Source organism: Remersonia thermophila, chromosome 5 (genome assembly GCF_042764415.1).
Source record: "Remersonia thermophila strain ATCC 22073 chromosome 5, whole genome shotgun sequence".
NCBI lineage: Eukaryota > Fungi > Ascomycota > Sordariomycetes > Sordariales > Chaetomiaceae > Remersonia > Remersonia thermophila.
In genome coordinates this window covers 887,898-909,287 of record NC_092221.1, presented here as the reverse complement: position 1 = coordinate 909,287, position 21,390 = coordinate 887,898, and the positions used below count along the sequence as shown (strand labels likewise).

Sequence of the window (21,390 nt, the reverse complement as noted above, 5' to 3'; positions counted from 1 at the left end):
CTTTCTCCTGGAGGAGACGAGGGATACGCATTGCTTCACAGCCCGGTGGTTCATGACTCCTCCCTGTGTCCGTAGCAGCTCATTCAACGTTCTTTTTTTTTTTTTTAATTTAACAAGGAAGGTTGCCATTCGTTAGGCTTTTTTGTTGTTGTAATGCGGACGTATTGCTTTAGGTACATCTCCCGCGGTCGTACATGTTTATACATTCGGGCCCATGACCTGGTCTCGGACGGAGGAGGTAGCGGGATCCTGTTTTTTTTCTTTCCTTTTTTGTTTTCTTTTTCCTCCGGTTTGTTTTATCGTATCTTTGACGTTCTGTTCTGCTCTTGTGCTTCATGTTTTTTCTTTCTCTTTTTTTTTTCTTTTTTTTATTTTTTGCAGAGAACGCCGCCTACCCGCTCGCCCGGCTGCCCTTTGTACATATCGTTTGGTGGTGGTAGAGGAGGAGGAGGAAGAGGATGTGTATGCCTGGGCAAAGGTTGTGAGTGTCATCTGGTGGGGGGGATTGGGCGTGATGACATCAGCCTTGGGGGAGCTGGTACATCTACGGTCTTCCGGTTGGTACGTAGTGCTAGCAGTATCTACGTAGCACAACTGTAAGGCTGTAAGGTGGGGGTTAGAGCTCCAGAGCCCCGAGTTGCTGTTTGCCTTATTTTTTTCCTCTGTTAAGAAAAAGAGCGATATCCTCAAGGTCTCTTGGAGAAGACGGAAGAGACCTCTTTCTCTTCCTGGTAACTCATCTTGGGATCCCCATGGCTCCGTCCACCGTGAGACGGGCTGGAATACCACTGTTGCTGCTGCTGCAGCTTCAAGAGGCGGCCTCGGCCGACCGTGTTCTGTCCGATTGCCTCCCCCCCCCCCCCCCCAGAGAAAAAAACCGTTCTAGACTTGTTCGATGCTGTTTTTGATTCTCATTTGCACGGCAAGTACTCGTGCCTTGTTCGGGGGAAGATGGGGTCACGTTCCTGAAGGCGTCTCGGACGCCCTCAGGGGCTGGAGACGGGACGGATCGAGGGCCGGATCAGATCACGAGCCACGCATTGCGTCATAGCGTGTGCCTCGATCGAATACTGCGTATCCACCTCGGCCTCTTCGCCTTTGTCGCCAGACCTACTGTGTAGTGATAAGGGAGGCAGCTTCGGCATCTCGGTGTCTCCATTCTGCAACACTGTTCACAAAGGCACGCTTGGTTGCCTCTCCGAGTCCGAATTGACGCTAGCAAACCAAGCACTAAGGCAACTGAATCATGCACCTTTTTTTGTTGGTTTCTTATCCGCCGCCGACTTTGTCGAGACTCGCTTGTCCCTGAGGCTGAGGAGGGCCTGTCGGTCGGTGATGGTCGCTGAAGCGCGTTGCCAGACGCCAAAGGCGGTCACGGGTTCGCACAGTGCGGGGTTGGGGACTCGGGCCACAAAGGTGGGGTCGTCTCGCTGAGCCCAGCCTGACGGGAGCTCCAAGTTTCTTCTTCCGGGGGGGGGGGGGGGGGGCCAACAAGGCAATAAACACGGGCATTCGGATAGCCAGAGGCGAACAGCATGCCATGTGGCCTGCGTGGCTCTCCAATTACCCGCTGAAAAGAACAAAAGAAAAGAAAGAAAAAACACTCTCAAGAGTCATTCCCAAGACTTGCCACGTTGCGTGGAATTGGTGAGAGGTAGCGGGCTGTTTCCTTGGGGCCTTCCAGCACTGGGTGCGGTGTCAAACGCACCCAGGGGGGGAAAGGGTCGGTTTCTCTTACACCAGGGGTTGACATTGCCAGGCGGGTTTTCTTGACCCCGCCATTTGACAAACAGGCTCGTAACTGGCAGCAAGATCTCGATCCGTGCCGAATCCGTTGGTTGTCACGCAGCCACCGCCAGAAGCAGATCAAGCATCTGCACACGAGAAAAATCTTTTCAGGTCACCTGCATGGAGTCCTTTCCAAACCGAGATGAGAACATTTTGTGTTTTTTTCCCTTGGGGAGGGGGGGAGAGGGGGCTGTTTCTGCGTGAGATCATCATGGCTGCAGCACCGCCGTGGGAAGGGCGCGGGAATCCGTGTTGGCACTGTGTTGGCCGGATGGAAATTGCGCCATAGCAGAAGACGTTGAGACAGACCCTGAACTCAATGCAAAGGGGACCGGCGTCGACGGTGCTGTAGAAGTACCTAGGCACCTCGCCCGATGAGGTGGTCCTGGAACACTTGTGGGAGCATCATGGTTCTCGCCGGCCTGATGGTGGGTGGATAGGGGCCGCTGCCAACCTGCCAAGGGGCCTTATCCAGTCCACGTATCTCCTTGGAGCGCGGTTTCTAGGGCCGGGTACCTTGGGTAACGGTAACTATCTTGTTAGCGCCTACGTGTAGTGTGTAGAGCGCAGCACAGCCTGGCGGCTTGATCAGCAGTGTTCTAGCCTTCACGAGGTTCCATCGGTCGACAAGGTCCAGGGACGCGGGACAACTCTTTTGGGCGACACCAAGGTAAGAGCGGATACGCGGATAGTTGACCGGATCCGCTGGCACGTCAGGCATCACAGTGCGAGTGCAAATGGGCAAATGGGCAAATGGATGCGGGAAGGGGAAGGGAGGGGGGGGGGGGGGGGGGCTCGAGGCAAGTATAAGTGGTGATGTGTCCCAGGGCGTCCCAGGACGTCCCCAGCAAAAGCATGACCTACCTACTAGTTACATACCTACCTAGTAGTAATTACCTACCTGCCTGGGATGAAGCGCCTCAAACTTGGATTTGCGTCTGAATAAGCGGCCCCGGTTTCACCATCACCCACAACCTGGACGTCCAGGACAGGAACCTACCTGTACCTTACCTGAGGTGCCCAACGTTATTACCCCTTACCTCCTAGGTGCTTACCTCTTCCCTGACTTGTCCGGTCCGGCCCTGTTGGTTGATAACCTTGCTACCGCTCGTTTTCCCCTCTCTCTCTCCTACCTACCTACCTTTCCTATTATTATCTTTCCTCCCAATTCGTCATCTCAACCCTTACCGTCCCTCCCTTCTTGTTGTCGACCAAGCCGGCTCTGAACCACCATTGGAAGGCAGAGAAACCTGCGCACACCCACCCACCAATTCGCCGTGGTTTCATTGGTGAGCATCCCCCTCCCTCCCTCTCTGCTGCCCCCTCCATCCATCGCATCCCGTCGTCTGGCACAGCTGCAACCGCACGGCGCTCCCCCTCCCTCCCAAAAAAAAAAAAAAAAAAAAAGAAAAGAAACGAAAAAAAGAGAGAAAGAGAGACAACCAGCCCAAGACAAACCGCGGATGCCAGCATCGCCCATATCAGCCGAGAATCATGGCAATCGGCGAAGCGGTGAGCGCCATTTGTTTTTTGCGCCATTGGCAGCCCCGAAGGTGCCCCCGGTGGGCTTCGCGGCTGAGATGCCCCGACGGATAACCACGGCACTGAGAGCACCGTCTGGCTCCATCACCACGGCCAGGCTCGCTGCTCTGCGGGGGCCTGAACGGGACGCGGCAGTTCATGTGCTGCTGGGCTTGCCCGTCTGTCACCTCCCGGCCCCCGTGATAGCAGCAGGCTGCAACGCGCCCGTCCAGGTCCCCCGGCCGCAGAGGACGGCGAGAGGCGTCATGTAATGGAATTAGCTGATGGCTGGCTTGGGAGACGGGTCAAGGGGCCAAGGGGCCAAGGGCCAAGGGACAGACAGGGCCGGCCCTTCGTTCCGTCTCGCAAGCCGGCACTATCAGTGGATTATCTCCTTTGCATCCCGTCGCCCTATCGCGCCCGCCCGTATCTCCCAAAATCTCCATCCGCTGCGTTATCAGCCGCCCGGCTGTGGACGGACCTCTCGGGAACCCCGTGGCACCTGGAGCCTCAACCGCCGTCCCCGGTTCTTTGCCGATGTCACCTCCCTGCTCGAACCGGGCGTCTTGGGCCGCTTATCTCGCATCTGCAGTGCTGCTTCACCGACTTGGCCGCGACGAGGGGGGGGGGGGGGGAGATCTTGACAAGGAGAAGCAGCAAGAGGAGGAGAAGGAGGCTGACTTTGGAGCCCAGGACGAAGCACCGAGCGCCGGATGCAGCTCCGACCCTGAAAGGTCTCATCTGGCTACGCGGCAACCACCACGACCGCGACCCGTACCAACGACTCGTACCAACGACGTCGACACCGCCTTCCCCGCACCCAGGATCCTCTCCGGTAGTATATCCGTCGTCCCACCGCCCACCATGACCACCGAGTCCCCGTCCCCCATCCCCCCCGCCATACCTCCGAGGCCCTCGAGGAGCCCGGAAAAGACGACGCCGGCCAGCATGACCGCCCCGGTGGTCCCGCCTCGTCCGGCACGGCGCTTCCAGCGCTCCGCCAGCCCCGGCGCCGACCGCTTCGCCCCGTCGCCCCTCATCAGCGACCATGCCTTCGCCAAGCCGGCCGAGCCCGCCCGGGACGTCGAGCCCATCATCCCCAAGGCCGACGACATGGGCGACCCCATCGAGCGCGCCAAGTCGGTCGAGCTCCCCTCCCTCGGCGAGGAGGGCAAAGAATACGAGGTAGCCGAGGAGCTGGCGACCGCCGAAGAGCTGGCGACCGCCGAGCCCGAGCAGATCAGCACCGTCGGCAAGGACCTCAAGCTCCACGCCCCCAAGCCGTCGCTCCCCGCCGCCAGCGCCAAGCAGCGCATCACGGCCGTCACCCGCACCGACAGCGAGCGCGCCGCCGCCCTCGGCTTCGGCCGGCCCAGCAGCGTCGACACGGCGGGCCCGCCGCTCGACGCCGGCATCAAGAAGAAGGCCAGCACCACCAGCCAGGTGTCGGGCAAGGAGACCCCCTTTGAGGACGAGCTGGGCATCCCCCAGATCGGCCAGCGCGTCCCCATGTACAAGAACGCCGGCGACGTCCAGGCCCCGTCGCCCTCCCTCCTCTCCTCCGCGTCCGAGGCCTCCAGCCGCCACCACAACCGCAAGACCTCCAGCCGCGCCGTGCCCCCGGGGAGCTACGGCCTGCACGGCCACGGCGTCCTGCCTCAGGACAAGCTCGAGAAGGCCTACTTTGAGAAGCACCCCGACCTGCTCGTCAAGGAGCGCAAGCCGCATCACTACGACCGGCCCAACGATTTCTCGCTGAAGCCTGACGACCTGAACAAGATCGTCCAGGAGACGGCCAGCCACGGCATCGGCCTGGGTAAGAGCCGAACCCCCCCCCCGTTGGTTTGTTTGCCAAACGGTTCGTCGATCGCTAACGGAAAATGAAAAAAAAATGCAGCCGCCAAAGACTACGCCGGCACGCCGAGCGACCAGGTCGCCTGGCAAGCCCTCGACGAGACCGCGTCGAGGATAGCATCTCCGGGCGTCCCCGAGCCCGCCACGATCCACGTCGAGGAGCCCGGCCGCCGCGTCTCGTCCGTCGTGGACGACGCGGGATCGTCAAACTCGCCCGAAGGATCCCCCGAGCGCGCCTATGCCACGCCGATTCTGGCCGAGGACGAGGTTGCCAAAGACCCGCGCGGTGTCGTCAACCCGCCGGCCGTCGTGCCGCCGACGATCGAGATGGACGAGCCCGCAACCCGCCCGGCGGGCAGCCGTCCCGTCAGCGTGTACAAGGAGCCCTCCGCGGAGCTGCAATCCACCCCGCTCGAGGACGTGGAAGAGTACGAGCCGCTGTTCAAGGACGACGAAAGGCATGAGGCGCCCGAGCAGCAGCTCACGCCCGAGGAGGCCGATAGCAACAATAACAACAACACCAAGAAGGGCCCACGCCACCGCTTCCCCAGCGCCGACGTCTGGGAGGACGCGCCCAGCAGCGCCCACCACACCGCCGAGGTGTCCACCCCCGAAGCCCCCGAGGAGCAGAAAGAGCCGTCCCTGGCGCCGGCCGCGGCCGCCGAGCCCAAGGAGGGCGAGGAAACCCCTGCCCAGGCGTTCGCGCGCCACTTTGAGCAGCTCGCCGAGGAGAAGCAGGCCCCGAGCACATCCCCGCCGAAACCCCAGTTCGTGCAGCACCAGAAGCACCTCGTCGCCGAAGGCGCCGCTCAACGCCCGGGCCTCCAGCGCCGGTTTCCCAGCCGCGACGTCTGGGAGGACAGCCCCGAGAGCCTGCAGCTGGAAACCACCGTCTCCGCCCCGCAGCAGGACGACACGCCCTCCCTATCCCCCGTTGAAGCCAGGACGTCCGCTATCCCTGAGCGCCCCAAGCCGAGGCAAGCTTCCTTGGGAGAGAACGAGAAGCCCCCGGTGCCAGAGCGCGCCGCGAAGCCGGCCATCCCGCCGCGTCCCGTCAAGGCTGCCGCTTCCGGCACGACCGAGCCGACGGGGGCGGCGGCGGCGGCGGTGGCTGCTCCGCCGCGGCCCAAGCCCGCCGTCCCCGCCCGCCCGGTGGGTTCCAAGATCGCCGCGCTGCAGGCTGGGTTCATGAACGACCTCAACCGCCGCCTGGCGCTCGGCCCGCAGGCCGTCCTGAAGAAGGAGGAGCCCGCCCCGGCGGAGGAGGAGCAGCAAGAAAAGGAAAAGGTGCCGCTGAGCGATGCAAGGAAGGGCAGGGCGAGGGGCCCGCAGAGGAGGGCGCCTGCTTCGGTTGCGGCGGCGGCGGCGGCGGCGAAGACGACGGAGAGCGAGAAGGCACCAAAGGTGGTTGTTTGCGGCATCGTCGGGGTGGTCAAGGTGTTTGAGATTGACCCTGATTCCGAGGATGGGGCCGTGAGCGTCGGGAAGAGCGAGACTCCTGCTCCTGTTGCGAAGGCCGTTGCGGAGACTGCTGAGCCCGAAGCGCCGGCGACAGCGTCCGGTCCGCAGCCCGCGGGGGCAGAGGAGAAGGAAGGGGCGGCGATAAAGGGAGAAGAAGAAGAAGAAGCGAAAGCACCCCTTTCGACAAACGTGGCAGCGGAGACATCGACGCTGACTGAGGAGAAGAAGGTGGAGGAGGCCTGAGAGGATGAATATTTTTCGCTTCTCTTGATTCTTCCGGCTGCTCGTACGAAGGATTGGTCGTTTGCTTTTTACCTACGTGACGTATGGAAAATGGTTGATGACTTGAATACACTTAGAGAAGGGGAGGCGAGGTAGACGGTGCGGAGGGAGGAGAAATCTATTGCGCGTTTGGACGTTACCCGGGTCTTGCATGCTCTCGCTCTCTCTCTCCCCCTGTGTCCGATGGCTGGTTAGTTGGCGTGTGTTGATGATGTGTGTCGTTGTTGTCCGTGCTTGCAACGGCCTTTCTTGACATGGCTTGCTTGTCTTGCCCGTGTACGTTTGTGCAGCACCGTTGCGTCCTTGGGGGGCAGTCCGTTGGAATCAAGAGCCATGCTCACCCTCCCCGGACGCAGTCTTCCACATTCCGGGGGGTAGCTTTTCTTTCCTCTGCTGTAGAGGCGCCTCTACATAGGTATGCCGTACACGGTAGTTGGTAAGAGACTTCTGACAGACAGACAGACAGACAAGCAAACCTTGGGCCCGGTGGCGGCCAATATCCCCCCCCCCCAGAGGTCTCCCTCGTCTCGCCGAGAGAGTCGGAATGGGAAAAGGGTCCTGGCACCACGCTGTGCCCCGCGACGCCTGCGGCATGCGCCGCCCCTGCGCCGCGGGGCGCAACGGCGAGAGGCGTTGATTTCCCTGTCTGTCCGGCCGACGGCGTGACGGAGCCCGGTTCAGATGCGGCGCGCCCAGCACCCGTCATCCCCGGGTTTCTACCAGCCAGCCCTACCTATCCTCGCACAACAAGCTTCACTGCATGGAACCACCGCCGCCGCCACCACCGCCGCCGCCATTACCACCACTACCAAACCTCATCCTCGCCAGCTCCCTCAGCCCTTCCACCACCTTCTCCTCCCTCCTCCGATACTCCCTGGCCCTCTCCTCCCTCTCCGCCCGCCTCGCCCTCTCCAGCTCCTCCCGCCTGCTCACCCTCTCCCTCCGCCTCTCCTCCCGCCTCTTGAGCATGGCCTTGTACTCCTCGATCCCTCCCCCGCCGCCGCCGCCGAGGTTGTCGTCGTCGTCGTCGGGGGACCGCTCGCGAAACGCCCGCAGCTTCTCGTTGAGCGCGCGCCGCTTCTCCAGGCGCCGCTCGCGCGTGCCCGGGTCGGAGGGCGGCGGGAGGAGCTCCGAGAGGAGGGCCTTTTGCTCGGCGAGGCGGGCGCGGCGGGCCAGGCGGTCCCGGGCGAGGGCCTCGGAGCGGGAGGCGGCGAGGGATTCGTCGCGGAGGTGGAGGTCGGTGGTGGTGGGGATCGTGGGGCCGGGGGCGCGGGCGGAGGAGAGGGTTGTCGATGGCGGCGGCGGCTGCGGTGGTGGTGATGGTGGTGGTGATGGTGATGGCGAGCGTGAGTAGGAGCGTTTAGGGGGGTGATGGGGGGGCTGGCCTTGGCCGCCGGGTTGTTGGGGAGGGGGCGGGGGAAGGTAGGCGTCCGAGTCCGAGTCTGAGCGTGAAAAGTCGTCGTCGTCGTCGTCGTCGTCCTGGTCCTCTGCGCTCCCACGAGCCCTCCTGCCATCGCCATCGCCATCGCCATCGCCATCGTCATGCCTCCTTGTCCTCGTTTTCTTCCCCCCACCATCTTTCTTCTCCCTCCCACCACCCTCCCCCTTCTCCTCCTCGTCCTCCTCCTCATCATAGCCATCACCGCCATCTCCATGCCCCCCCTCCTTCTCCGTCTTTTCCAGCACGGCAGGGTCATACCACCCCTCCGCCAGCTCGCCACGGTTCCACTTCCCAACGAAGCTCTTCCACCTCCCTCGCGCCTCCGTGTCGTCGAGCGCGTCGATGTCCAGCCGCTTGTGCAGGTCCAGGTAGCGGGCAAAGAGCGGGCGGTAGCGAGCAAAGTCTGCGCGGTGGGAAAGCAGGCGGGCGTGGAAGGGGAGGGGTCTTGGCGGGGGCGAGGAGGCGTCGATGGAAGGCTTGTCATGGCGGCGATGGTGATGGCGATGGTGTCGCTGTGGCGGCGAATCGTGCCGGCGGTCACGATGACGGCTGCGATGGTGATGATGACGATGGTGATGATGATGATGATGTGCATCCTTCTCCCTGGGATGGTCCTCCCGGCCGCTATGGCGATGATGAGCATGATGATGGTGGTGGCGGTGATGGTCATGGTCATGATGCTGTTTGCGACCATCATGTTCGCGATCGTGATGGCGAGCTCGGCGTTCCTCCTTATCACCTTCAGCCGAACCCAGCCTCCTCCCCCCCGTTGGCGACTTGTCATGGCCTCGCTGAAGCCGTTTGCTCTCCGGCTCATAACAACCATCATCACCATCACCGCCGTCCCTCTCATCTCGCATCCTCCTCTTCCTCCCCTGGGATCCTTCTTCCTCCTCCATCATGCCGCGCCCGTGAGTGCGACGATGGCGTTGGAAGTCGTTCTGGTCGCGGCGAGACGGATCGCTGTCGAAGCGACCCCCCTCGCGAAATCTCCCGGGAGACCGTGCAGTTCGAGTTGGAGTCCGGGACCTGGACCTGGACCTGGACCTGGACCTGGACCTGGACCTGGACCTGGACCTGGACCTGGACCTGGACCTGGAGATTGTGCGTCTCTCTCCATGCCGGTGCTCATTCCGACAAGGAGACGGAGATGGGCTCCGGAGGGGGCCGGCGTGCGGAGGTGACGCCGGCATTCTCGAGCCACCTACCCCGGGGAGGCGACGGCGCCTCGGTCCGAGATGACTATTACAACGAGCGCGAGTAGGCAGATCGAAAAGAGCTCCTGTTCGCCGCACATCAACCACCCTCTGGCTTCATCAAAGACCAGAGAAGCGTCACGTCTGATCCTCCTGGCCAATATCGGTTCAGCATGTGCTTGTCGTGTTGGCTTACCCACCGTTGCGGGTTGAGCGTACGCTAAGTGAACCCTGACGACGCGTGACGGAGCATGGCGTACGGGCTGTTGCGTTGACGCAAAACGCACACGCCACGCGTCAACCCTCCGTTTCGACCCTCCCACCCTGGCGCCCCGTTTCCTCTGCTGGAGCAGGTGACGGAGGTTCGGATCAGGGTTCACAGGGGTGGAGCAGGTCGCTGACGCCTTCAAACCCTGACCAAGGACAAACACTCACTATACTAGAGTAGTTAACTACACAGTACAGTACATCATTCATCGTCAGCGGCAGCCGTACTCAATCAGAAGCACAAGTCCTTTGCACTAGTTATCAGATATCCTCCATGTTTGAGCCTATCCTCTAACTTCCGTTTTTGATCCCGACTGCCGCCCATATGGGGTATCTTATGCTTTGCATGCCAGCATGTCCGCATGTCCGCGAAACAAACCCTTCATGATACTACTGTACAACGCTGCAATCCAACAGAAGCCACGAGAAGAGATGAACATGACACACCACCGCCATCGTTAACAAAAACTTATACAACCTAGCCCAACCCAACCCCTCCCATTTTCCATTGCCCTCCCCAGCTCCCATCTCCCCATCACGAATTCAACGGGATGTTATGCACCAAACACCCAGGACAGCTGCAGCTATCCCCGCACGGACACAGCTCCAAGCTCCCCCCGCAGATGCCCGACAGAGGCAGGTTCACAAAAAAGTAATCCATCGACGACAGAGACTGCTCCTCGCGAGGCGGCGACCCCTCGCTCACGGCCGGGGTGGCGGCTTCCCGTGGAGAATGCTGGCCGTCGCCGCCCGTCGCCGGCTGCGTCTGGCCTCCCGCGGCGGTGCCGTCGGCGCCAGGGCTGTTGGTGTTGCTGCCGTTGTACGCGTTGTTCACGTACTGGAACATCTGGGGATTGAACGGGTGCGCCAGGCAGCCCACGCACTGGCAGCCCTCGCCGCAGTTGCACTGGTGGCTGATGCCCATGTCAACCGCCGCATCGCCCTGAGCCGTAGCAGCAGCAGCAGAAGCAGAAGCAGCAGAAGCAGCAGACGCAGCAGACGCAGCAGACGCAGCAGCAGCAGCAGCAGCAGCAGCGGTAGCAGCGGTAGCCATTGAGGACATGGGTGTCGCACCCATCGGCATGGCGGTGGCGGTTTGCGACATGACCTGCTGCCAGATGAAAGGATCGATCGGGTGCTGCCAGGATCCGTAGTCGCCGGGATAGCGAAAGATCGTCGGGTACTGGAACTGAGACATGTACGACTGCCCAAAGGCCTGCTGCGGCTGCTGCGAAGATGCAGCCTGCTGTTGCGTGACCGAGGCCGGCTTCTGCGACTTGTTGGCACAGCAGCCGCCAACGAGGGGAGACTGCGGGGGCGCATAGGATGGAGCGTAGTCTTGCTGCGCTGGCTGGGCGTTCCCCAAAGCCGAAGGCGGGGTTTGCGCACCCCCTCCGCAGCAGCTCTTCACCGCGGCAGGCTGCGGCGCATACGGCTGCCCGTAGGACTGCTGGGGCGTCTGGGAATCGCCCGACACGGGAGGCGGGGGGGTTCCCGGCTTGGGTGCGCAGCAGCTGCTGGCAGCAGCAGCAGCAGGAGGAGGAGGGGGAGGCTGTGGCGCGTACGGCTGCGTGTAGACTTGCCGGGGCGCTTGGGCGCCGTTCGATGTGGATGGGCGGGAGAGCTCTGCGTTGTTCCCGCAGCAGCTGCCAGCCCCAGGCTTGGCGCCGCTCACTTTGGGAGGGACCACGGCCGGCTGCGATGAACCGTTGACAGGAGCCAGAGGGGGGGGAGATGGTGCGTGGCTGCCGTTGACCAGAGGGGGCGGCAGCATGGCGCCCCCAAAACTGCCGTCCGGGTAGAATCCATCCTCCAGCTTCAAGCCATGCTGAAGCTGGGCTGGCGGCGCGTAGTGATATCCCATGTTGAACTGGACGGGCGGCGAGTAGCTCGGCTGTTGTTGCGGAGGGGCGTAGGCGCTCGAGACGGCCGGCAGGCCATCGAACCCCCGCCCGAAACCGGTCGGGTCGGCCTGTCCATTCTGGAGGCTCGGGCTGCCGGCGAGGGCCACCCCTCCGTTGGTGGTGGCGGGCGCGCTGAGAGGGGTCGTGACGATATGGATCTGGCTCGGGTCGATCCTGTCCAGGGCCGTCGGATCGATGGAGTGCTTTCGGCCGTTGCCTTTGGAGCTCCCGTTGGGCTTGCTCACGCGGTAGGAAGAAGAGGTCGGCTTTGACGGCGACAAGGGGGGTTCGGTGACGGATGGCTCCTTGCTGCTCTTGTCCGTTCCGGTGGCGGCGTCGCCGGGACAGCTACACTTCTGCTTCTTCGGGATGGCCACGCGAACGCCACCGCACGCGCATGGCCGTCCAGGCGGGCAGGGGCACGTGCTCAGGGGCCGTCCCGGCTTCCGCACGGGGATCATGACTCGCTCATAAAAGTGATTACATTTTGTCGAACGATGGCCGCGGATGCATGGCGCGCTGCGGTTGCGAGACGGTCAGCAGCGGTCATGCCATGGCGGATTGGCATTGGCTCGTAAACGGCGTCTTTGCCGCGTGCAGCTGGGCGTTGGCGCCCCGTCGGCGGAAAAGGAGCAGAACCAGGCAAGGGGGGAAGAGGATCGGCAGTGAGAAAGAGCGGACGTACCAGGCCATTTTCTGGCCGTTGATGATGGGCATTTTGGAGGAGGCTGGCGAGGCGGTGCCTCACGCGGCGTTGGCCCGCACGTGGGCAGATTGGGGGGTGGTTTCGGTTTGGACTCGGAGAGACCCGGTCTCCAGCGCCGGTGCGCTGGTGAGCGCGTTGGTGGGTGAGAAGCTAGGCGGTCTTGGAACCATGCGGCTCATTCCACCGGGATGAGCAGCAGGTGAGCCCGGGGTCGCGGTGTCGAGGCGAACCAGCGCGGCTCCGTCAATGTCGGGGCGACCGATGTCTCGGTTGTCTGAGGTTGCGGGCCGGGGCGGGTCCGTTGATCGAGTTTGAGCAGGTTGATGAGCAAGTTTCCGGATATATAGGGCATGCGTCCCGCTGTCGCCCGCGTTGCAGTTGCAGATTTGAAACCCTTTTTTTTTTTGGCAGCACACGCGGTTTACGTGTGAAGCGGCCGGCGGATAAAGGCTCGACGCTTCCCAGGGATTGTCCGAGCTGCCCGAGTTGATGGTCAAGACGGCTCGTCCTTGGCTGGATTTGTCGGGTCCGAGCACGAGGGGGTGCCGACAGTGTCGCCGGGCCGGGCAGGTGAGTGACAAGAGAGATCAACAAGAGCGGCCGTTTCCAGGAACGTGTCAGCGACAGGCGAGGCGTTCGTAGACGAGCGAGCAGGATGGGACCTCTGTTCGGCGGAGGGGGTTCAGGAGCCGATGATGATTCCTGGACGGGTGGCAGCAGTGGTGGTGGGAGGAGCTGGGCGATGGTTGTGGCCTGCCTGGAGGGATCCGACCATGCAATCCCGGGGCGGGCCCTAAGATCCCGGCGTGTCGAAAAGCGTGCGTCTGTCTTAACTAGTGCGCAATACGGACGGAAGCAAGCCACTGCAGAGAAGCAGCTGCTGAAGTATAGTAAAGCAGCAGCCTTCGGGCCAAACGCTGGCGACAAGGTTGGGGACTTTCTCGGCTTCGAACCGGGCTCTGGGGAAACATTGGCGGTGGACACTTTGAGCGGCCCGCGGGGCGTGGGACTACTGGATCTGGGAGCGGGCGGGAGGTGGAGAAAGGAGCCGTTCTTTGGACGCGGGATGGGAACGAACGAGAGGTGAATGAGACGATGGTCACATCCGGACCTGGGCCTGGGGGGACCAGGAAAAGGCCGATGGGGGGGGGGGGGGGGGGGGGGTCAGGTTCGTTCGAGGTGACTTTGGAAAGGATCTGCGGGGTCAACTTGGCGGGAGTCTTTGCGCTGGGCTCGAGAGGAAAGCAACCGATGCTTCCCCGGAGGTGGACTCGAGCGAGCTCAAGGGATCCAAGCCCAAGTCACATCCAGGGGCTCTCTGACGTCTTTCTGGATGTAATGGGATTTGTGTGTGTGTGTGTGTGTGTGTGTGTATTGTATGTGGTGATGGTCTCTCTCTGACAGGTCCGCCTCGTGTGATGTAGCAGGCAGACAGGGGGAAGTTCAGAAAGTCCATACCTACCTATTACTGCGAAGAAACGTAAGCCCCGAGTCAAGAGGGGCCGTCTTTCTCGGTACTTCACGTTACTTCACGTTCATGCTTTCCCGCTTTCCCCCCGAAGCACCTGACAGAGCTCAATCCGTGCCTTCTCGATGACAGGGATGCTTTGCTGTGCGAGCAACTGCACTCCTAGGTTTGCATGCAGCAAGCAGCATCCTCCGTCGGCAGGCGGTAACTAGCAGCAGCAGCAGCAGCAGCAGCAGCACAGGAAGGTGGGGCTCCTTGGTGTTGGCGGCCGGGAAAACTGAGCAAGTTTTCATTGGCCCGAGGCGGCAGCTGCAAGCAAACAACGACAAGTACCAAACCACAGCTTCGGTGGGCCGGCTTGGATCCCAGACGTCACCATCCCCGACTTTCCATGGCTTCGACGGCGCGGGATGTCTTTGCTTCTCCATGGCCTGTTGAAGAATCTGTCCCAACCTGGCGGCGGCTCTTGCTTACCCAACTACCGTGTACATGGTTCTATTCACAGCGGAGGGGTTGGATTCTTTGCCCGCACGCCGCACGTCTCAAAAAAAAAAAAGGGACCTCGAGAGAATCAGGCTGCGCGGCGCGGCAGAGAGAGAGCCTTGAAGGCTCCCAGTGTAGGTGTGTGCTTGTGTGTGTGTGTGTGTGTGTGTGTGTGTGTGTGTGCCCTCGCGGTTCGGCTTTACCACGCAATAACTGCCTACCCAGCAGAACATCCATATGACCAGGCCCTTCCCACGCCCGGCCTACGCTTACGTACGTACTGACGGCCGATGGCCTCCTCAGAAAGGAAAAGGGGCCATTCCGTGTGTCATTGCAACGCGCCCCGTGGGTGCCTGGGACGGAGCCAAGACGAGGTGCTTCCAGCTCTCTGGATGCCTCCCTCCCGAACACAACCCAAGAAACGATAGCGCCGGCGGGACCCCCTCTTCTCCCGCATGCTCTGGTCGCTCGCTCGCGTGTTTAGGTAGATGAAATACAAACGACGACGTAGCATTGCCCGCCCCGAGCCCGTGGATGCGGATGGGAGGGACGCAGCCGAGAGCGCTACTGTGTGTGGAAAGAGTACAAGAGGGTACTAGCGGGACTGGTCGGTCGCTGGAGTCGACACGTAGCCCACGCGAAGGCGGAGAGGTGCGTCGGGTGCCGTGATGTCTTTTCCAGCCCGTAGCGTGACAGCCTCCCCCCCCCCCTCTCTCTCTCAGCCCGGCCTAGCCCAGCCCTGCCGAGATGATCGCAGCTCGCTAGGTACCCAAGGCGCCGGCGCGCGGGGAAGTCAGCCACACCCTCCCGCGGTAAACTTCCGACGTATGAGGTTCATCCCTTTCCGCCCCCCCCCGCATCCACCATCTAGGTGGCTAAGTACCCCCTTCCGAGTCCGAGTCCCCAAACATGTCCATGGCACGCATTCGCTTCTTGGCGGGCGCCGTCTTGGGCGCCGACATCTGGAAGCCGCCCACAATCTTGACCTCTTTCTGCTGCTGCTGCTCTTCAGGCGGGGGCAGGGGCGGCGGCGCGGTGGGCTGGTCCGAGTCCTGCATCTGGACATCCCCCTCGGCAGAGCCTTGTTGGGAAGCCTTGTCGTCCTCGTCGTCATATGGTTCGCCGTCGAGGTCTAGGTCGTCAAATGCGTCGTCCAGAGAGGCCAGGTACTGCAGGCGATCAGGGTGGAGCAGCTCCTTGTTCGTCTCGTTGTTGTTGTTGTCGTCGTCGTCAACGTCGAGGTACAAGATGCTCTCAACGTAGTCATCGCCGCTCGCCTCGTGTTCGGCAACGGCTGGCTTCGTCGACACGGGCAGAAAGCCCCCTCCTTCTGCGGGCCCGGGGGCTCCATCCACCGTCTTCCACCTCCGCACTGCCTTCTTGTCCGACTCGGACCCGCTCGTCTCCTTTCTCGCGCTCGGCGGGTTCTCAAAGCTCCTCACAAACTCCTCGTGGGTCTCCACGGGGAACACGCACCAGCCCTCCCACAAGCTCAGGACGAGGCCCACGCTGCGTTTCCACTTCTCGGCGCGCAGCCGGCCCCAGGTATGCTTCTCCGCCATCAGGCCCAGCACCTCAAAGGTCTTGCGGCTTCGGAGGGCTGCCTCGAAGAGCTGCCGGTAGCGCCAGGCGTGCCGGATCCCGCTCGTGGAGGAGGAAGAGAGGATGTCGCTGATCACGTAGAGGCCCAAAAGTCGTGCCGCGCTCCAGTCCCGCGCGTCTGACGACGTGGTTCGGTCGCGGTCTGGATCAGGCGGCGCTGGGGAGCCGTCGCGGGATGCCTCGCCCTTGCTGTTGTTATTGTTGTTGTCATTCTCGTTGTTGTTGCTGTTGTTGTTATTGTTGCTGCCAGGCTTCCCCCTCGCTCCTTCGGGCTTGTAGTCAGGGTTGGCCGAGGTGTAAGCAAACGGGTGCTCGACGTTGGAAACGACCATGTCAACGATCTCGTCGGCGCCCCGGCTGGCGTGCGTAATGGCAAAGGCCGTCACCCTCGCGATGTCGCCCTTGCGGATCTTGGACAGGCTGGTCGGCAGGCGGGCGAGCAGGTGCGCCAGCTTGAACTTCTCGATGGGGTTCAGGAAGGTGTCTTCCTGCTCGGCGCCGTCGCCCTGCCGAGCCGGCTCGTCCTCGAAATCGTCATCGTCCGACGAGTCGTAGTCCGGGTCCGACACGAAGTCGTCGACGCCCGTGGCGTACTCAAACGCGAGCCGCCGGGCAGGCCGCTTCCACGCATGGCTGCCCTCAAACAGGGGGACGTACTCGAGCTTGCCCCTCGCCGCGCGCCCGCCCGTCACGATCTCCCACAGCTTCCACCGGTACCAGACGCCGCCCTCGCTGCGGGCGTCCCAGATCCACGCCCACTTCTCGTCCCGCTGCACGTCGGGGCGGGACATGAGGAGGGCCTCCAACTCCGGGCCGTGCTCCAGGACGGCCTCGATCACCTTGTGGATCATGCGTATCTGCTTGATGTCTCGCGGCGGCCGCACGGGCACGTGGAGGATCCCGGCCCGGTGGATCGGCCCGCCGGCGGGAGGGCCGTAGGACGACGGGGGCGCGTACGCCCGCCCGTGACCCAGGTGTGGGTGATGCGATGGCCTTCCCGGGCCGCCGGCCACCTTTTTCGCGCCGAACGGGTGAGACATGGTCGCCGCGGACGGGGCGGACAGAGCGCCTAGGCCCGACGCGATGGCGGCCGAGGAGAGATGGCGGTGCAGCGACAGGAAGTAGCCAAACCCGAGGTAGCGGTTCTGCAGGGCGCTCACGGCGTTGTCGATGTCGGTCGCCGGCGTTTCCTTGGACAGCGTGACGATGGCGGCGATCGACTTGCGCTCGGTCCCGCCCGGCCCCGAAGGCGGGACGATCTTGACGTTCTCGACCGTCAGGTTGGATGGTATGAGCGACTTGATGAAGGCGGGTGACGAGCCTGGCGGTAGGTTGGCAAGGCGGAGGGTGGGTTTCGACACGGCTTTTTCTTCGGCGCGGTCCGTGATCGTCGATGCTGTTGTTGCTGCTGCTGCTGCTGCTGCTGTTGCTGTGGCTGCTGCTGATGTGGTGGCTGCCGGGTCCTCTGCCTCGTCGTCGCTGGCCTCGAAGGCCTTGGAGACGGGCAGCGTGCCCGGTCCCGAGTCCCTCTCCTTGTCCTTGCGGTCTTCCGACTCTCGCTGGAAGCCTTCAAACGGCCTCTTCTTCCCGAACGACGCCGGCGGCGGGCCCAGGCTCCCCGGCCCGCTCTTCAGCGACGCGCCCGACGGGACGCCAAAGTGGCGCTTGCCGGTGCCTCCGCCGAACGGGGCCCCGCTGCCAAAGGCGGGCCTCTCGGGCCCGGGTGGAGGCCGCGAAGGCGCGCGGCGCGGCTCCCGCAAGACATCGTCCTCCCCATCGTGGCCCAGGCTTTTGACAAAGTCCTCGTAGACGGCGGCGGTCTCGGCTTCGTCCCTCCGGCGCTTGGCTTCGGCCTCGGCCTTTTGCTTCTCAAAGGCGGACTGCCGGGTCGGTTTCTGCAGCTTCGCCTCGAGGTCAGGGAACTCGGCAATCTTTTTGGTCGACGACATGATGTCCGTCACGCATGGCGGAGGCGGCGGTCGAGGCGGACGGCAGCGAGCGCTGTAATACCTCGATGACCAGGGACCGAGAGGTTGCCGTGCAAGGTAACGTTACGGCCCAGCTTCTTGGGGAGGGACGGCGGCTGGAGCTCGTCCGGATTGGATTGGCCTGTGCACAGTGTCGGGGAGTGAGGTACCCTGACGGTTTGTACTGTACGTCATGACTATACACCAACAGAGACCGTTAAGCGTCTCGTGGGGGAACTGTTGGCCTGGCTGGGCCGCAACTCTAACAGACGACCGTCGTCCGATCCATTGCCTGTCGCCGGTGCTACCGTGGCCTAACTGATTACGCCGTCCCGAGCCGCATCTCAGGGTGTTGCTGACGAGACGGAGGCTGGCTTCGGAGCTTCGCGAGTCAGCATCGGCACATAAATAGCGTTGCCAGCTGGCGACACCGGTCAACCGTTACGGCTCCGGGCGGGGAGCATGGGTCATCAAGGGACTCGCGTCGCTTCACAAAAGGGACCCAGGACCCGAACGCTCTCCTCCTGCCAGCATCGACTTGTGTTCTCCTGCATACCTCCAGGAACGCGGCACAGGGCGTGGACAGCAGCCTCTGGCTGGTGCTTCTGTGTTCTAGTAGAAAAACAGTCTTGATCTGTCCATCTCTCCTCGTCTCCTTCACGGCCCGAACCATGGCGACCCTTGGCCTGCTGCCGGCTCAACACGCCCAGCACCCCAACTTCTCCAAGCTCGTTGCGACAATCCATCGTCTGATTGGACCTCTCAGGTGTCTGTCAGATCACGACATCCTCTCTTTTTCATCGTCAACCAATCCCCGACACAGGGCCCTCGAAGGTCCCCGGGTCCGTCGTGTACCCTTGTGATCGTCCCCCTCCTCTCCCCTCTTTCACGCCATCATGTTCTGGGGTGGCTTCCCCACCTCATTAAGCGCCGCCCTGGCGTGCCGACAAAGGTGACTCGAGAGCCGGGAAAAGCTAAGAAGGATGTAGAGCCTCTGCATCCTTCATAACTAGGTTGCTTCACATCTTTCACAAGCAGTCCCGCCCTCATCGCTCAGACTACGGCCCTCCCGACGCGATCCTCACATACCCAAACCCCCCCCCCCCCTCCCTTAAAAAAAATGGCTTCTTCATCTTCTTCTGCTGCCGCTGCTGCTGCCTCCGTTGCTTGCTCTTCTCCGCCTTCCTCCATTCTCATCATCGGCTCTGGCGTCTTTGGCCTCAGCACGGCCCTGGCCCTCGCCCGCCGCGATGCCTTCGCTCACTGTTCGATCACCGTCGTCGACAGATCCGACCCGTCCCAGCCCGGGGCTTTCCCCTCCCCGGATGCCGCCAGCATCGACGCCAGCCGCATTGTCCGCGCCGACTACGCGGACAAGGCGTACGCCGCCCTGTGCAACGAGGCCCAGGCGGAGTGGCGCAGGCAGGCCAGCCCCGCCGACCTGGGCGCCCGAGGCCGCTACAATGAGACGGGCCTCATCCTCGTTGGCGATGCTGAGCCGCCTGCGCCGGCCGCCGACCAGGCCGATCAGGAGGCCGATCTGAAACCCAAGCTGACGGGCTTGGACTACGCCCGCAAGAGCTGGGCCAACGTCCAGTCCCTCGCAGCGAAAGACCCCGAGCTGGCCGCCCGCATCCGCGAGCTCCCCAATCCAGACGCCATCCGCGACGCTCTGGGCACGGGTGGCAGTTCGGGGGCCTGGGGTTACGTCAACTACAACAGCGGCTGGGCCAACGCCGCGGCGTCCATGTCCTGGTACCTCGACCGGGTCCGCGAAACCGGGCGCGTGGCGCTGGTTGCCGGCACGGTCGTTTCGCTGGAGCATACCGGCGATGCCGTCACCGGAGCCAAGCTCGCCGACGGCCGCGTCCTGTCCGCCGACCTCGTCATCGTGGCGGCAGGCGCGTGGACCGGCGCTCTCGTCGATCTCGCCGGACAGGCCATCGCCACCGGCCAGGTCCTCGCCTACGTGGACCTCACCGAGGAGGAGCACGAAGAGCTCGCCAACATGCCCGTCATCCTGAACGTCTCGACAGGCCTCTTCGTCATGCCGCCCGTCAACCGCACCCTCAAGATCGCCAAGCACTTCCTGGGCTACATCAACCCCGTTCAGCCGGCGCATCCGCCCCTCCCTCTGACCCCTCGCTCCCCGCCTCCCACCACCCCGACACCACCGCCGCCGCCCGTCTCTCTCCCGCGCACAAGCCTCACGGACCCGACCCTGTCCATCCCCCCGTCCGCCGCCGCCGACCTCCGCCGCGCCCTGCGCGAGATGGTCCCCTGGCCGGCCCTCCGCGACCGGCCCTTCGCAAAGACGCGCCTCTGCTGGTACTCGGACACGCCCACGGCCGATTTCATCATCGACCACCACCCCAACTGGCGGGGGCTGTTCGTCGCGACGGGCGACAGCGGCCACGCGTTCAAGTTCCTGCCCGTGATCGGCGACAAGATTGTCGATCGCATCCTGCGGGAGGGGCCGGCGGAGTTTGAGGGCAAGTGGGACTGGAAGGCCAAGACGGAGGCGTTGCCGACGAGGTTTACGCAGGACGGGAGCCGCGGGGTGAGCGAGGCGGGGTTGGTGCTGAGCGACGTGTTGGAGAAGGAGGAAGGGGAGGAGGAGGAGGCTTGAGCCGCACCTAGGGATCTGAGGGGTGTGGTCGTCGGCATCAACAAGGAGGGGCGTCACCATCACATCACACATCACGACACGACGTCAAAGCGGTGATACAGACCATCCATCGTCACGAGCACCACGGAACAGCCAAGCACGCATGAGTCACGCACGACAAGAAGCAACCGAGAGGGTTCATAATCGATGATGGTATATTCATAGGCAGCAGCAGGCCACTCAAGAACCCCACGACGGCGGTGACTAGTTCCCCCGACAAGGCCAAACCGCAAACCCACCCCCTCCGTCCCCGACGCCCGCAAAGCCGGTCCCAGCTGTGCGCGACGACCTCGAGAAGATCAGGGGGCTGAGCGCCAAAAGAAAACATCATAACGGGGGATAAACGGCCTTCTCGGCAATAGCAGTAGGTCAGGCAGAGAGATTGAGAACCCTCCCACCCCTCCTTCCTTTCTCCCTAGTGCTCATTCCATCCATCATCCGTCCGTCGTGTGCTATGCGCCTGCAGCTGCTGCCGTCCCGGTGCGGACCTTTCTAGTCCGACCGAGACCAACCACTCGATTTCGTGGCGGGATATTTGCGTGTCTCTTTCTCAGCCAACGCTCCGCCATAACAAGACAAATCTGACAGCAACAGGAGGGGGGGTGTTCCGTTGCCATCTTCAGGTAGGTGGCGGCCATGTGCGTCATCCATCATCAAAATCGGCACCCGGTGTTCTGCACCATGGTCCTGTCTGCAGCCCCCCCCACTGTCTCGGTGTCTTTCTCGTGGTCTTCATATCTTTCCCCCCGGTACGTCTCTCTTCACCCTCTGTCGGCTGCGAG

General features: G+C 62.8%; 5 protein-coding genes across 5 annotated transcripts; 2 read left to right on the top strand and 3 right to left on the bottom strand.

Moving 5' to 3' along the window:
* Positions 1-4,173: 4,173 nt before the first annotated feature.
* Positions 4,174-6,867, top strand: VTJ83DRAFT_5474 (uncharacterized protein; the record flags this gene model as incomplete). Its single annotated transcript, XM_071012078.1, has 2 exons — positions 4,174-5,125; positions 5,207-6,867. 2 exons carry the CDS (start codon positions 4,174-4,176, stop codon positions 6,865-6,867), a joined length of 2,613 nt encoding a protein of 870 aa, XP_070864849.1.
* A 792-nt stretch (positions 6,868-7,659) lies between these two features.
* VTJ83DRAFT_5473 (uncharacterized protein) lies at positions 7,660-9,044 on the bottom strand (the record flags this gene model as incomplete). Its single annotated transcript, XM_071012077.1, has 2 exons — positions 7,660-8,823; positions 8,889-9,044. The coding sequence occupies 2 exons, from the start codon at positions 9,042-9,044 to the stop codon at positions 7,660-7,662; spliced, it is 1,320 nt and encodes a 439-aa protein (XP_070864848.1).
* A 1,301-nt stretch (positions 9,045-10,345) lies between these two features.
* On the bottom strand, positions 10,346-12,431 carry VTJ83DRAFT_5472 (uncharacterized protein; the record flags this gene model as incomplete). Its single annotated transcript, XM_071012076.1, has 2 exons — positions 10,346-12,233; positions 12,400-12,431. The coding sequence occupies 2 exons, from the start codon at positions 12,429-12,431 to the stop codon at positions 10,346-10,348; spliced, it is 1,920 nt and encodes a 639-aa protein (XP_070864847.1).
* A 2,815-nt stretch (positions 12,432-15,246) lies between these two features.
* On the bottom strand, positions 15,247-17,922 carry VTJ83DRAFT_5471 (uncharacterized protein; the record flags this gene model as incomplete). Its single annotated transcript, XM_071012075.1, has 1 exon — positions 15,247-17,922. One exon carries the CDS (start codon positions 17,920-17,922, stop codon positions 15,247-15,249), a length of 2,676 nt encoding a protein of 891 aa, XP_070864846.1.
* A 1,138-nt stretch (positions 17,923-19,060) lies between these two features.
* On the top strand, positions 19,061-20,569 carry VTJ83DRAFT_5470 (uncharacterized protein; the record flags this gene model as incomplete). Its single annotated transcript, XM_071012074.1, has 1 exon — positions 19,061-20,569. One exon carries the CDS (start codon positions 19,061-19,063, stop codon positions 20,567-20,569), a length of 1,509 nt encoding a protein of 502 aa, XP_070864845.1.
* Between the last annotated feature and the right edge of the window lie 821 nt (positions 20,570-21,390).